Source organism: Oncorhynchus masou, chromosome 9 (genome assembly GCF_036934945.1).
Source record: "Oncorhynchus masou masou isolate Uvic2021 chromosome 9, UVic_Omas_1.1, whole genome shotgun sequence".
Taxonomy (NCBI): Eukaryota; Metazoa; Chordata; class Actinopteri; order Salmoniformes; family Salmonidae; genus Oncorhynchus; species Oncorhynchus masou.
This window is the reverse complement of record NC_088220.1, coordinates 4557679-4573890: the sequence shown is the minus strand read 5'-3', so window position 1 is coordinate 4573890 and position 16212 is coordinate 4557679. Positions and strand designations below refer to the sequence as shown.

General features: G+C 49.5%; 1 protein-coding gene across 2 annotated transcripts in view; it reads right to left on the bottom strand.

The window, feature by feature from the left end:
* The window catches only part of LOC135545441 (PDZ and LIM domain protein 7-like), a 105304-nt gene that overhangs the window by 86807 nt on the left and 2285 nt on the right, over positions 1-16212 (bottom strand). The window contains exons 1-2 of one of the 2 annotated variants that reach the window (XM_064973058.1): positions 15985-16077; positions 14406-14504 (exon numbers count right to left, since the gene is read on the bottom strand). In XM_064973058.1, the coding sequence (XP_064829130.1) occupies positions 14406-14501 (96 nt within the window). In that variant the 5' untranslated portion in view covers positions 14502-14504; positions 15985-16077. Of the gene's footprint in view, positions 1-14405; positions 14505-15984; positions 16078-16212 lie in introns of those variants that run through there. The other variant, XM_064973057.1, reaches the window with a different exon arrangement.

The following is a 16212-nucleotide window of genomic DNA, read 5'->3' as shown; positions in this document are numbered from 1 at the left end:
CTAACTGTTGTGGGGTGTCTCCTCTCCTAGTCTCCTTCCCAGTATTAACTAACTGTTGTGGGGTGACTCCTCTCCTAGTCTCCTTCCCAGTATTAACTAACTGTTGTGGGGTGACTCCTCTCCTAGTCTCCTTCCCAGTATTAACTAACTGTTGTGGGGTGTCTCCTCTCCTAGTCTCCTTCCCAGTATTAACTAACTGTTGTGGGGTGACTCCTCTCCTAGTCTCCTTCCCAGTATTAACTAACTGTTGTGGGGTGTCTCCTCTCCTAGTCTCCTTCCCAGTATTAACTAACTGTTGTGGGGTGACTCCTCTCCTAGTCTCCTTCCCAGTATTAACTAACTGTTGTGGGGTGTCTCCTCTCCTAGTCTCCTTCCCAGTATTAACTAACTGTTGTGGGGTGTCTCCTCTCCTAGTCTCCTTCCCAGTATTAACTAACTGTTGTGGGGTGACTCCTCTCCTAGTCTCCTTCCCAGTATTAACTAACTGTTGTGGGGTGTCTCCTCTCCTAGTCTCCTTCCCAGTATTAACTAACTGTTGTGGGGTGACTCCTCTCCTAGTCTCCTTCCCAGTATTAACTAACTGTACTTACAGCCGTGGACAGATGATGTTTTCGCCCTTCAGCACTTGGCGGTCCCGTTTTGTGAGCTGGTGGCCTACCATTTTACGGCCGAGCCGTTGCTGCTCCTAGACGTTTCCACTTATAGTAGACGTTTCCACTTAGCACTTATAGTTGACCAGGGCAGCTCTAGCAGGGAAGAAACTAGACGACCTGACGTGTTGGAAAGCGAACATCCTATGACGGTGCCACGTTGAAAGTCACTGAGCTCCTCAGTAAGGCCATTCCACTGCCAATGTTTGTCTGTGGAGATTACATGGCTGTGTGCTCGATTGGTATACACGTCATAAAAATGGGTGGGGATGAAATAAACGAATCCACCGGCCTACTCAGTTGTTCCCCTCGGACTCCACCCAAACACGGCTAGAACACACTACTCCACCGTATCCTTGCCGTAAGCTCTGGACCTTGGCACCGGATCACCGCTGCTACCGAGTGGCTAACGCCCCTGCCCTGAAGCTAGCACCAGTTAGCCGTGAGCCAGGCGCATCTCCCGGATAGAAAACTAAATTACAACACCTCTTTCGCCATCTGGCTTGGATCCTTAGTCGACACGGCGCCCCGCCGCACCACCACGCCAGGTCTGCCGACGAATACTCCATCTGCTGTGCCTTCAACCGGCCTCCGAAGGACGTTGGAGCAGACGCTTCTACTAGCCCCGGGCTACTAACTTTAAACACTGTGACGCCCGCGTGCTAATGTAGTGGCGGCTGCCCTGTTCCATCTACTGCTGCCCCCTGGACCCTATGATCACTTGGCTACATAGCCTGCTGGACTGTCCATTAATCACGATACTCTGTTCTGTTTATTTATTTGAATATCTGTCAGCCCCAGCCGCGAACTTAGGCTATGACTCAGTCACTCAGGCCCTGCGTGTAGTTACCCGACCCCCTCATCGCCATTTTAGCTGATTAGCTGTTGTTGTCTCACCTGTTGTCTTAGCTAGCTCTCCAAATCAACCCCTGTGATTACTTTATGCCTCGCTGTATGTCTCTCTCATATGCCTTGCATACTGTTTAGGTTAGTTATTGTTTCATTTTACAATGGAGCTGCTAGTTCCACTCATTATACCTCCTTTGTCCCACCCCCCACACATGCGGTGACCTCACCCATTATAACCAGCTTATCCAGAGATACAACCTCTCTTATCACCTGGTGCCTGGGCTCACCCCCGCTGTACCCGCACCCCACCATACCAGTCTGCACATTATGCCCTGAATCTATTCTACTACGCCCAGAAATCTGCTCCTTTTATTCTTTGTCCCCAAGGAGAACAGTTTTGATAGTCTTTAGCTGTACCCTCATCCTACTCCTCCTCTGTTCCTTGGGGCCTGCGTGTCCCCAGGCACCCTCATTTGTTGACTTCTGTGATCGAAAAAGCCTTGGTTTCATGCATGTCAACATCAGAAGCCTACTCCCTAAGTTTGTTTTACTCACTGCTTTAGCACACTCTGCCAACCCTGATGACCTTGCTGTGTCTGAATCCTGGCTCAGGAAGGCCACCAACAATTTCCATCCCCAACTACAACATTTTCCACTGCACTGAGGCTAGGTAACACGGTCACCACTGATAAATCCATGATAATCAAAAATTTCAACAAGCATCTCTCAACTGCTGGCCATGCCTTCCTACTGGCTACTCCAACCCCGGCCAACAGCGTCCCCCCCAGGTGTCTGGCTAGACTGTAAACTCTCTTTCCAGACTCATATTAAACATCTCCAATCCAAAATCAAATCTAGAATCCACTTTCTATTTCGCAACAAAGCCTCCTTCACCCACGCCGCCAAACTTACCCTAGTAAAACTGACTAGCCTAGCGATCCTCGACTTCGGCGATGTCATCTACAAAATAGCTTCCAACACTACTCAGCAAACTGGAAGCAGTCTATTACAGTGCCATCCGTTTTGTTACCAAATCACCTTAAACCACCCACCACTGCGACCTGTACGCTCTAGTCGGCTGGCCCTCGCTACATATTCGTCGCCAGACCCACTGGCTCCAGGTCATCTATAAGTCCATGCTAGGTAAAGCTCCACCTTATCTCAGGTCACGATAACAACACCCACCCGTAGCACGCGTTACAGCAGATGTATCTCACTGATCATCCCCAAAGCCAACACCTCATTTGGCTGCCTTTCCTTCCAGTTCCTCTGCTGCCAGTGACTGGAACGAATTGCAGCAACAAAAAAAACGGACGGACGGAGACTTTTATGGAGACTTTTATCTCCCTCACCAACTTCAAACATCAGCTATCTGAGCAGCTAACCGATCACTGCAGCTGTACATAGTCTATCGGTAAAAAGCCCACCCAATCTACCTACCTCATCCCCATACTGTTTATATTTATTTACTTTTCTGCTCTTTTGCACACCAGTATCTCTACTTGCACATCATCATCATCTGCTCATTTATTACTCCAGTGTTAATCTGCTAAATTGTAATTATTCTCTCCTATGGCCTATGTATTGCCTACCTCCTCATGCCTTTTGCACACACTGTATATAGACTTTCTTTTTTCTACTGTGTCATTGACTTGTTTATTGTGTTATTGGCTTTGTTTATTGTTTTCTCCATGTGTAACTCTGTGTTGTTGTCTGTGTCACACTGCTTGGCTTTATCTTGGCCAGGTCGCAGTTGCAAATGAGAACTTGTTCTCAACTAGCCTACTGATAGAAATATTATGAATAATGACTAAATAATATCTACATTTAAATAGAACTATAACTTATCAAACTCTACCCTGTTTTACAATAATAATATAATATACAATAATGTTAGTTCATAAGGATGGGACTATGAACAAGGAGTAATTAAACATAATAAACACCATTCCAACTAGGTTGGGGAGGAATGGGTTGTGGGTTTAGTAAGCAGAGAAAGTCATTAACCTATGGTTGAACCAACTCAACTTAGCTCTGGGATGTTTAGATAAGGCAGCGAGTGTCTCCCTAGGTTTTCCATTACCTGGAACTGTCTGCTGAGTAGGGAAAGATGGTGGTGAGACTACAGAAGTTAATCTTGATGTGTGTGTATGTATGTGTCTGTGTGTGCTAGGAGGTTGGAATAAACTTTTGAACCTGCTTTGTCCTGGTCGATAGGGGGAAAGACATTTTATAACCTATGACGTCATATTTTGTACATAAACTGTTGTTCGTGGTTACATGGCAGCGCGCTCCGAGAATAAATCCTATTATCTAATTTTGATAAGACTGGTCCCTGTCTATTTTATACAAATAAGCATCTTACAAATTCTTAGAAACAGACAGGCAGTTTTTAATTAATGTACACAAGTGAGAATTATGAAATTCCTGTGACACATATCTGGTTAAATAAATAAAGATGTTAAAACTTGCAGATCCACATACCGGTCTCCATCTCGTGTACTTGATATATAGTGTATCATACCAATTGTCATTTGTGACATTTCATACTAAATGGAGTGCCCCCGGATTTATGTGTATGATGTTATGTCTATCCCTGAGTCCAGGTTGTTCAGGGCTGAGCTCTGGCCCTCGGAGACACACAGCTAGCCAGCTTCTCCTTACATCACTCACAGCACAGCTGATGGAAGCCCGTAAATATCCCTCTTGAGAAATGGAAAGTAGAGCCTGCTGGCTGCTGTAAGGCTCCAGTATCCACCCCAGTGACAATAGATACTAACTCAAGGTAAATATAGTTTACATTTACATTTAAGTCATTTAGCAGACGCTCTTATCCAGAGCGACTTACAAATTGGTGAATTCACCTTCTGACATCCAGTGGAACAGCCACTTTACAATAGTGCATCTAAGTCATTAAGGGGGGGGGTGAGAAGGATTACTTATCCTATCCTAGGTATTCCTTGAAGAGGTGGGGTTTCAGGTGTCTCCGGAAGGTGGTGATTGACTCCGCTGTCCTGGCGTCGTGAGGGAGTTTGTTCCACCATTGGGGGGCCAGAGCAGCGAACAGTTTTGACTGGGCTGAGCGGGAACTGTACTTCCTCAATGGCAGGGAGGCGAGCAGGCCAGAGGAGGATGAACGCAGTGCCCTTGCTTGGGTGTAGGGCCTGATCAGAGCCTGGAGGTACTGCGGTGCCGTTCCCCTCACAGCTCCGTAGGCAAGCACCATGGTCTTGTAGCGGATGCGAGCTTCAACTGGAAGCCAGTGGAGAGAGCGGAGGAGCGGGGTGACGTTCTGATAGTGATTCACAACACATTTACATGAACCAGTCATTGTAACAAAGCCTACTGCTAGACGTATACACCAATGTCAGCTCCTAGCAGTAAGTCAAGGAAGAAACAGCCATGTCAGTGTGGAAGTGATTCATAACATAAGTCATCCAGGTTTAACAAGATGAAGGCTTTTATTTAAGACCTTACCTTTGTAAAAAAGATGTAGGGGCCAGTACATAACACCTAGCATTAACACAGAGCTCTAGGGGCCAGTATATAACACCTAGCATTAACACAGAGCTCTAGGGTCCAGTACATAACACCTAGCATTAACACAGAGCTCTAGGGGCCAGTATATAACACCTAGCATTAACACAGAGCTGTAGGGGCCAGTATATAACACCTAGCATTAACACAGAGCTCTAGGGGCCAGTATATAACACCTAGCATTAACACAGAGCTCTAGGGGCCAGTATATAACACCTAACATTAACACAGAGCTCTAGGGACCAGTATATAACACCTAGCATTAACACAGAGCTCTAGGGGCCAGTATATAACACCTAGCATTAACACAGAGCTCTAGGGGCCAGTACATAACACCTAGCATTAACACAGAGCTCTAGGGGCCAGTATATAACACCTAGCATTAACACAGAGCTGTAGGGGCCAGTATATATATATATATATATCAGTATATATCAGTGAGAACCCCGAGCATTAACACAGAGCTGTAGGGGCCAGTATATATCAGTATATAACAGTGAGAACCCCGAGCATTAACACAGAGCTGTAGGGGCCAGTATATATATATATATATATATATATATATATCAGTATATATCAGTGAGAACCCTAGCATTAACACAGAGCTGTAGGGGCCAGTATATATCAGTATATATCAGTGAGAACCCCGAGCATTAACACAGAGCTGTAGGGGCCAGTATATAACACCTAGCATTAACACAGAGCTGTAGGGGCCAGTATATATATATCAGTATATATCAGTGAGAACCCTAGCATTAACACAGAGCTGTAGGGGCCAGTATATATCAGTATATATCAGTGAGAACCCCGAGCATTAACACAGAGCTGTAGGGGCCAGTATATAACACTTAGCATTAACACAGAGCTGTAGGGGCCAGTATATATCAGTATATATCAGTGAGAACCCCTAGCATTAACACAGAGCTGTAGGGGCCAGTATATATCAGTATATATCAGTGAGAACCCCTAGCATTAACACAGAGCTCTAGGGGCCAGTATATATCAGTGAGAACCCTAGCATTAACACAGAGCTCTAGGGGCCAGTATATAACACCTAGCATTAACACAGAGCTCTAGGGGCCAGTATATATCAGTGAGAACCCTAGCATTAACACAGAGCTCTAGGGGCCAGTATATATCAGTGAGAACCCTAGCATTAACACAGAGCTCTAGGGGCCAGTATATATCAGTGAGAACCCCTAGCATTAACACAGAGCTCTAGGGGCCAGTATATATCAGTGAGAACCCCTAGCATTAACACAGATCTCTAGGGGCCAGTATATATCAGTGAGAACCCTAGCATTAACAGTGGTTAATATAATAAGTGTGTTGTCTCTCTACATGGTTGGGAAGGACTCGTATGTAACAGACTTCCCTGTTAGTGTACACTTGTTGTTCACCAATTATATGTGACGAATAAAATGTGATCTGAGTTGATAGTAACGTAATGTAAAGTCATTCACATAAACCAGCTAAAAAAACAGCCTTCATCCTAGTCGTTAACCGGCCTGCCTTCATCCTAGTCGTTAACCGGCCTGCCTTCATCCTAGTCGTTAACCGGCCTGCCTTCATCCTAGTCGTTAACCGGCCTGCCTTCATCCTAGTCGTTAACCGGCCTGCCTTCATCCTAGTCGTTAACCGGCCTGCCTTCATCCTAGTCGTTAACCGGCCTGCCTTCATCCTAGTCGTTAACCGGCCTGCCTTCATCCTAGTCGTTAACCGGCCTGCCTTCATCCTAGTCGTTAACCGGCCTGCCTTCATCCTAGTCGTTAACCGGCCTGCCTTCATCCTAGTCGTTAACCGGCCTGCCTTCATCCTAGTCGTTAACCGGCCTGCCTTCATCCTAGTCGTTAACCGGCCTGCCTTCATCCTAGTCGTTAACCGGCCTGCCTTCATCCTAGTCGTTAACCGGCCTGCCTTCATCCTAGTCGTTAACCGGCCTGCCTTCATCCTAGTCGTTAACCGGCCTGCCTTCATCCTAGTCGTTAACCGGCCTGCCTTCATCCTAGTCGTTAACCGGCCTGCCTTCATCCTAGTCGTTAACCGGCCTGCCTTCATCCTAGTCGTTAACCGGCCTGCCTTCATCCTAGTCGTTAACCGGCCTGCCTTCATCCTAGTCGTTAACCGGCCTGCCTTCATCCTAGTCGTTAACCGGCCTGCCTTCATCCTAGTCGTTAACCGGCCTGCCTTCATCCTAGTCGTTAACCGGCCTGCCTTCATCCTAGTCGTTAACCGGCCTGCCTTCATCCTAGTCGTTAACCGGCCTGCCTTCATCCTAGTCGTTAACCGGCCTGCCTTCATCCTAGTCGTTAACCGGCCTGCCTTCATCCTAGTCGTTAACCGGCCTGCCTTCATCCTAGTCGTTAACCGGCCTGCCTTCATCCTAGTCGTTAACCGGCCTGCCTTCATCCTAGTCGTTAACCGGCCTGCCTTCATCCTAGTCGTTAACCGGCCTGCCTTCATCCTAGTCGTTAACCGGCCTGCCTTCATCCTAGTCGTTAACCGGCCTGCCTTCATCCTATTCGCTAACCAGCCTTTAACGTTAACCAGCCCTGATAACGAGTTAGTGATGATGACACAAGCCATTCACATTTAACCAGCTAAAGCAAGTTTTATATTTATCCGTCCTCCCTCAGGCAATGTATCAGTCAACCTTGAGTTATTAGGCCACCCCCAAGTCCGTGTGTGTGTGAGCAGTGAACACACCCACAGGAAAAGTGAACACTATCAGAAAACAGCCGACATGATGATATCACCTCCAGCTCTGACCCCTCGCCCCGATGATATCACCTCCAGCTCTGACCCCTCGCCCCGATGATATCACCTCCAGCTCTGACCCCTCGCCCCGATGATATCACCTCCAGCTCTGACCCCTCGCCCGATGATATCACCTCCAGCTCTGACCCCTCGCCCGATGATATCACCTCCAGCTCTGACCCCCTCCCCCCGATGATATCACCTCTTGCTCTGACCCCTCCCCCGATGATATCACCTCTAGCTCTGACCCCCTCGCCCGATGATATCACCTCCAGCTCTGACCCCCTCCCCCCGATGATATCACCTCTAGCTCTGACCCCCTCGCCCGATGATATCACCTCTAGCTCTGACCCCCTCCCCCCGATGATATCACCTCTAGCTCTGACCCCCTATCTCTGACCCCCTCCCCCGATGATATCAACACCACCTCTGGAACCAGTCACAAATCTCACCGCCTTTTATTTATTATATATTTTATTATATATTTTATTTATCTTGATGTGTAATTTCCTGATTCCGTACGAGTTTGATTTCAACACTGTGAAATGTGCTCGGAGATAGAAACCAGATGTCTGGACCTCTGTGTCTCCACGGGGCCCAAAGCTAAGCAATCACTATATTTACAGATCCACAAACCATTGGCTGTGTCCCTATAGCTCATGTAGTTGGTCGCTTGGAGGAGGTCTGATTTATTAGGAGGATTATAGGTGCTGGATCTGTCAGGTAACTGATTGTGACTTTATAGACAGTTCCCCTGCTATTGGTTTAGAACGATGTGTGTGAGTGAGTGTGTGTACCTCTGTGTGAGTGAGAACGACCGGGACAAACCATTAGTCATCCAGACACCAAACCTCTAAGCAGTTATGTCTTTATTCTAATGTACAAGCTGTAATAGCAACAGAGATGGTCCCGTCCGTCCCCACCCAGAGCCGGTCCCGTCCGTCCCCCACCCAGAGACGGTCCCGTCCCGTCCCCCACCCAGTCCGTCCCCCGTCCGTCCCCACCCAGAGAGGGTCCCGTCCGTCCGTCCCCACCCAGAGAGGGTCCCGTCCGTCCGTCCCCCCCACCCAGAGAGGGTCCCGTCCGTCCGTCCCCCACCCAGAGAGGGTCCCGTCCGTCCGTCCCCCCCACCCAGAGAGAGTCCCGTCCGTCCGTACCCCCACCCAGAGACGGTCCCGTCCGTCCGTCCCCCACCCAGAGAGGGTCCCGTCCGTCCGTCCCCACCCAGAGAGAGTCCCGTCCGTCCGTCCCCCACCCAGAGAGAGTCCCGTCCGTCCGTCCCCCCACCCAGAGACGGTCCCGTCCGTCCCCCACCCAGAGACGGTCCCGTCCGTCCGTCCCCCACCCAGAGCCGGTCCCGTCCGTCCCCCACCCAGAGCCGGTCCCTTCTCACCCCACCCCCCTTAAATGATTTAGATGCACTATTGTAAAGTGGCTGTTCCACTGGATGTCATAAGGTGAATTCACCAATTTGTAAGTCGCTGTGGATAAGAGCGTCTGCCAAATGACTTAAATGTAAATGTCCCGTCCGTCCCCACCCAGAGGCGGTCCCGTCCGTCCCCACCCAGAGGCGGTCCGGTCCCGTCCGTCCCCACCCAGAGGCGGTCCCGTCCGTCCCCACCCAGAGGCGGTCCCGTCCGTCCCCACCCAGAGGCGGTCCCGTCCCGTCCGTCCCCACCCAGAGGCGGTCCCCGTCCCGTCCGTCCCCCACCCCCAGAGGCGGTCCCGTCCCGTCCGTCCCCCACCCAGAGGCGGTCCCGTCCGTCCGTCCCCCACCCAGAGGCGGTCCCGTCCGTCCGTCCCCCACCCAGAGGCGGTCCCGTCCGTCCCCCACCCAGAGACGGTCCCGTCCGTCCCCCCCCAGAGACGGTCCCGTCCGTCCCCACCCAGAGGCGGTCCCGTCCGTCCGTCCGTCCGTCCCCACCCAGAGACGGTCCCGTCCGTCCGTCCCCCACCCAGAGGCGGTCCCGTCCGTCCCCCACCCAGAGACGGTCCCGTCCGTCCCCACCCAGAGCGTTGATGATTCATCATGCAGAGGTCGTGATTTAACAGTTCCATTTTACGCCCGGCTGTTCATATGAATAATTTATTATAATTTCTGTTTTATCATCCCGGGAAAAGGGAACCGTTTCGGACGGTTAATCCCAGTAACGAGGCGTCCGCCATCCAACCCTAGTCCGCCATCCAACCCTAGTCCGCCATCCAACCCTAGTCCGCCATCCAACCCTAGTCCGCCATCCAACCCTAGTCCGCCATCCAACCCTAGTCCCTACTCAACAACGACAGGAGCATTCCAAACAAAAAAGACTATTCATAAACTAACAAAGCTCTTAAAATGGAATTAAATAAACAAAAACTCACAAGTGTAACATAGGTTGTGAGCTCTGCAAAACAACGAGTCCAATCAGACAATGACAACAGTAAACGACTAATAACAAACCGAATGCATTCAGCAGAAATGACAGTAACCAAACCAACATTTAACGTTAACCAGCCCTGATAACGAGTTAGTGATGATGACACAAGCCATTCACATTTAACCAGCTAAAGCAAGTTTTATATTTATCCGTCCTCCCTCAGGCAATGTATCAGTCAACCTTGAGTTATTAGGCCACCCCCAAGTCCGTGTGTGTGTGAGCAGTGAACACACCCACAGGAAAAGTGAACACTATCAGAAAACAGCCGACATGATGATATCACCTCCAGCTCTGACCCCTCGCCCCGATGATATCACCTCCAGCTCTGACCCCTCGCCCCGATGATATCACCTCCAGCTCTGACCCCTCGCCCCGATGATATCACCTCCAGCTCTGACCCCTCGCCCCGATGATATCACCTCCAGCTCTGACCCCTCGCCCCGATGATATCACCTCCAGCTCTGACCCCCTCCCCCGATGATATCACCTCTTGCTCTGACCCCTCCCCCGATGATATCACCTCTAGCTCTGACCCCGCCCGCCCGATGATATCACCTCCAGCTCTGACCCCCTCCCCCGATGATATCACCTCTAGCTCTGACCCCCTCGCCCGATGATATCACCTCTAGCTCTGACCCCCTCCCCCGATGATATCACCTCTAGCTCTGACCCCCTATCTCTGACCCCCTCCCCCGATGATATCAACACCACCTCTGGAACCAGTCACAAATCTCACCGCCTTTTATTTATTATATATTTTATTATATATTTTATTTATCTTGATGTGTAATTTCCTGATTCCGTACGAGTTTGATTTCAACACTGTGAAATGTGCTCGGAGATAGAAACCAGATGTCTGGACCTCTGTGTCTCCACGGGGCCCAAAGCTAAGCAATCACTATATTTACAGATCCACAAACCATTGGCTGTGTCCCTATAGCTCATGTAGTTGGTCGCTTGGAGGAGGTCTGATTTATTAGGAGGATTATAGGTGCTGGATCTGTCAGGTAACTGATTGTGACTTTATAGACAGTTCCCCTGCTATTGGTTTAGAACGATGTGTGTGAGTGAGTGTGTGTACCTCTGTGTGAGTGAGAACGACCGGGACAAACCATTAGTCATCCAGACACCAAACCTCTAAGCAGTTATGTCTTTATTCTAATGTACAAGCTGTAATAGCAACAGAGATGGTCCCGTCCGTCCCCCACCCAGAGCCGGTCCCGTCCGTCCCCCACCCAGAGACGGTCCCGTCCGTCCGTCCGTCCCCCACCCAGAGACGGTCCCGTCCGTCCGTCCCCCACCCAGAGAGGGTCCCGTCCGTCCGTCCGTCCCCCACCCAGAGAGGGTCCCGTCCGTCCGTCCCCCACCCAGAGAGGGTCCCGTCCGTCCGTCCCCCACCCAGAGAGAGTCCCGTCCGTCCGTACCCCACCCAGAGACGGTCCCGTCCGTCCGTCCCCCACCCAGAGAGGGTCCCGTCCGTCCGTCCCCCACCCAGAGAGAGTCCCGTCCGTCCGTCCCCCACCCAGAGAGAGTCCCGTCCGTCCGTCCCCCACCCAGAGACGGTCCCGTCCGTCCCCCACCCAGAGACGGTCCCGTCCGTCCGTCCCCCACCCAGAGCCGGTCCCGTCCGTCCCCCACCCAGAGCCGGTCCCTTCTCACCCCACCCCCCTTAAATGATTTAGATGCACTATTGTAAAGTGGCTGTTCCACTGGATGTCATAAGGTGAATTCACCAATTTGTAAGTCGCTGTGGATAAGAGCGTCTGCCAAATGACTTAAATGTAAATGTCCCGTCCGTCCCCCACCCAGAGGCGGTCCCGTCCGTCCCCACCCAGAGGCGGTCCGGTCCCGTCCGTCCCCCACCCAGAGGCGGTCCCGTCCGTCCCCCACCCAGAGGCGGTCCCGTCCGTCCCCCACCCAGAGGCGGTCCCGTCCCGTCCGTCCCCCACCCAGAGGCGGTCCCGTCCCGTCCGTCCCCCACCCAGAGGCGGTCCCGTCCCGTCCGTCCCCCACCCAGAGGCGGTCCCGTCCGTCCGTCCCCCACCCAGAGGCGGTCCCGTCCGTCCGTCCCCCACCCAGAGGCGGTCCCGTCCGTCCCCCACCCAGAGACGGTCCCGTCCGTCCCCCACCCAGAGACGGTCCCGTCCGTCCCCCCACCCAGAGGCGGTCCCGTCCGTCCGTCCGTCCGTCCCCCACCCAGAGACGGTCCCGTCCGTCCGTCCCCCACCCAGAGACGGTCCCGTCCGTCCCCCACCCAGAGCGTTGATGATTCATCATGCAGAGGTCGTGATTTAACAGTTCCATTTTACGCCCGGCTGTTCATATGAATAATTTATTATAATTTCTGTTTTATCATCCCGGGAAAAGGGAACCGTTTCGGACGGTTAATCCCAGTAACGAGGCGTCCGCCATCCAACCCTAGTCCGCCATCCAACCCTAGTCCGCCATCCAACCCTAGTCCGCCATCCAACCCTAGTCCGCCATCCAACCCTAGTCCGCCATCCAACCCTAGTCCCTACTCAACAACGACAGGAGCATTCCAAACAAAAAAGACTATTCATAAACTAACAAAGCTCTTAAAATGGAATTAAATAAACAAAAACTCACAAGTGTAACATAGGTTGTGAGCTCTGCAAAACAACGAGTCCAATCAGACAATGACAACAGTAAACGACTAATAACAAACCGAATGCATTCAGCAGAAATGACAGTAACCAAACCAACATTATACACTGCTCAAAAAAATAAAGAGAACACTAAAATAACACATCCTAGATCTGAATGAAGCAATATTCTTGTTAAATACTATTTTTCAGAACCACTCCTTTATTGAAATGCATTGTCAATCAGTGTTGCTTCCTAAGTGGACAGTTTGATTTCACAGAAGTGTGATTGACTTGGAGTTACATTGTGTTGTTTAAGTGTTCCCTTTATTTTTTGAGCAGTGTATATTAGAAATGATGGGAATTCACAGTAAAATGTAGCTACTACTGGTGAGAGATTAGATAGTGTTTATCAATCAATCAATGCGACCTCCCCGCGACCTCCCCAATGTATTAGTCTTAATGAGACAGGTGTTTGTGTGCCATGAAAAACACATCTATTTGTGACTGCTTGACAACAAAATTAAATATTGGTTGACCAACAGCTTATCAACCAAACAATAGACTAAATGGGATCAGGCCTACGCTCAGATAAAGGACTCCGTTCGGTGCGGTTTGAAGAGACAATCCTGTCACAGATCCAGAGGAAACAGATGGTACTGAGTGAGGGCATGCGAGAGGGCGAGCGAGCGGGCAGGCGAGAGGGCGGGCGGGAGAGAGGGCGGGCGGGCGGGAGAGCGGGCAGGCGAGAGGACGAGCGGGAGAGAGGGATGTCGGGCGGGAGAGAGGGCAGGCGAGAGGGCGGGCGGGAGAGCTGGTAACAGAGGTAGGAAGAACCACAGAGTGCTGACAGGCTGACTTAGCTGTTACCTCCACAGGATGACACATAGACCTTTGAGTGAGAGAGAGTGCGTGTGTGTGTGTGTGTGTAAACCCTGTTCTGTGTGTCACTCAGTTCATAAAACGGCTGGCTATTGAACAAAATCAGACACACAAATTTTAGCTACGGACAATTGATTTAGCTAAGATACAGTGACCATAATACAGTAACAAGATGTTCATAGACTAAGTAAGATGTCCTTTTGAGGACAGAGAGAAGTGGAGCGACTCAGAGACTTCTGACATCATACACGTTGTGTACATCCCAAACGCCATCCTATTCCCTACACAGTATGGTTAGAATGTAATAGTGGGTATTTTGAACACAGTGTTGTTTCACATGACAACCAATGAAAAAGCCAGGAGGCTCATAGAATTAGAATAGTAGTAGGTGTTATTGTGACAGGGTAGGAACCAAAGTGTTGATCAGTGTGTCCCCAGGGGAGTGGGACCCTATAATCTTTGGCTACATTAAACGTTTTCTCTGACTTCATGCTTCACCTATTCCATTCTGATTTAGAAGATACTGTTGCACAAAAAAAAAACTGATTTAGGCACCAGCACTGGTATCAGTATTAGCTAGCCAGCTAACTAGCGGTTAGCATTAGTGGCTAACAACTTATTTTAGCAACTTGCTAAGACAAATTTGTAAAATACGGTACAAATAGTAAAATACAGTACAGTACAGTACAACACACACACCCCAAGCTTACCCTGGACACAGTCAGGGGCATGCTGAAGTCCTTCCCTCCCTGAAGTCTGAAGCCCCATGGTGCCGGGCCGTGGAGGGTTATACAGTATATACTCATGGCCTAGAGAGAGAGGAGACAGGGTTATACACACACACACACACACACACACAGAAAGGGTTACAGTATACAGAGCGCATTCGGAAAGTATTCAGACCCCTTGACTTTTTCCACATTTTGTTACATTACAGCCCAATTCTAAAATTGATTAAAATTGTTTTTCTTCCCTCATTAATACACACTACCTCATGCAGCCCATTTCCTTAATAGACCACTAGTTTTGACCACTGTCCTATATAGAGAATAGGGCAGACAGTGTTTCCCAAACAAGCCCTCCATTGGAACACCTAGCAGTTTCACACACAGCAACTATAAACAATTAACATGTGCTGATTAACTGATTAGCTGAATCAGAGGTGATAGACTAGTGCTGGAATGAGTCAAAGATGTAGCGCCCTAGAAGTGCCAGCAGCTCTTCATTGTGCGTCAAGCATTGCGCTGTTTATGACTTCAAGCCTATCAACTCCCGAGATAAGGCTGGTGTAACCGAAGTTAAATGGCTAGCTAGTTAGCGTGCGCCAATTGTCATTGTGTTGCTGGTTCGAGCCCAGGGAGGAGCAAGGCGAGGGACTGAAGCTATACTGTTACACTGGCAATACTAAAGTGCCTATAAGAACATCCAATAGTCAAAGGTTAATGAAATACAAATGGTAGAAGGAAATAGTCCTATAATTCCTATAATAACTACAACCTAAAACTTCTTACCTGGGAATATTGAAGATTCATGTTAAAAGGAATCACCAGCTTTCATATGTTCAAGTTCTGAGCAAGGAACTTAAACGTTAGCTTTCTTACATGGCACATATTGCACTTTTACTTTCTTCTCCAACACGTTTCATTATTTACTTGAGGCTAAATTGATTTTATTGATGTATTATATTAAGTTAAAATAAGTGTTCACACTGTGGCCCTCTGCTGTTCCCTGAATACTGTGGCCCTCTGCTGTTCACTGAATACTGTGGCCCTCTGCTGTTCACTGAATACTGTGGCCCTCTGCTGTTCACTGAATACTGTGGCCCTCTGTGTCATTCAGATCAGAGGTGGATGATAATCTGGGTTGTATTCATTAGAGCACAACGTAGCAAAACGTTTTGCGACAGACAGACAAATAATGTAGGTCTAGTACAATTCATGACACAATATCCAGGAAACAAACAGAGGGACACTTAGAGAGTATGTTTTTAGGCTTGTCCACTCTTGTTCCACATACTATCCAAAAGCCAGTCTGTCCCCAAACAAATATCCTCCAGCTCCATAGAAATCATAGAACTGCCCTTTGCTGAATGCATTAAAACGTATCTGACAAAGTAATACAAGTTAAAATGACATTGATCCAGCGTATTCCCTTCGCTGACACCCGTGTCATTTTAAGAACCAAGGACAACCAGACACCTTAGGCCACTCGCTGCTCTCACCAAATGAGTTACACGCCTACTGCTGATCTCAGCCCTCCCCTCTTACCCTAACGCTAATGCAAACATACCTTGTCTTGAGGCCCTCCTGGCAACCCAAAATGTGGCAGAAAGCTACAGTAGTTAAGCAGGATGGGCTGACTCTCTCCCTCCCTGTTGGCAGAGCAAACCCTCCCCTCTCCTGGTGACACAGCTAGGTGGCCAGGCTAGCCCTCTCCTCCCCCTCCACCACACCCCTCTCCTCCTCAGAGAGCTATATAAGGAATGTAAAACTACACCAAATTATTTCAGCCCTACAC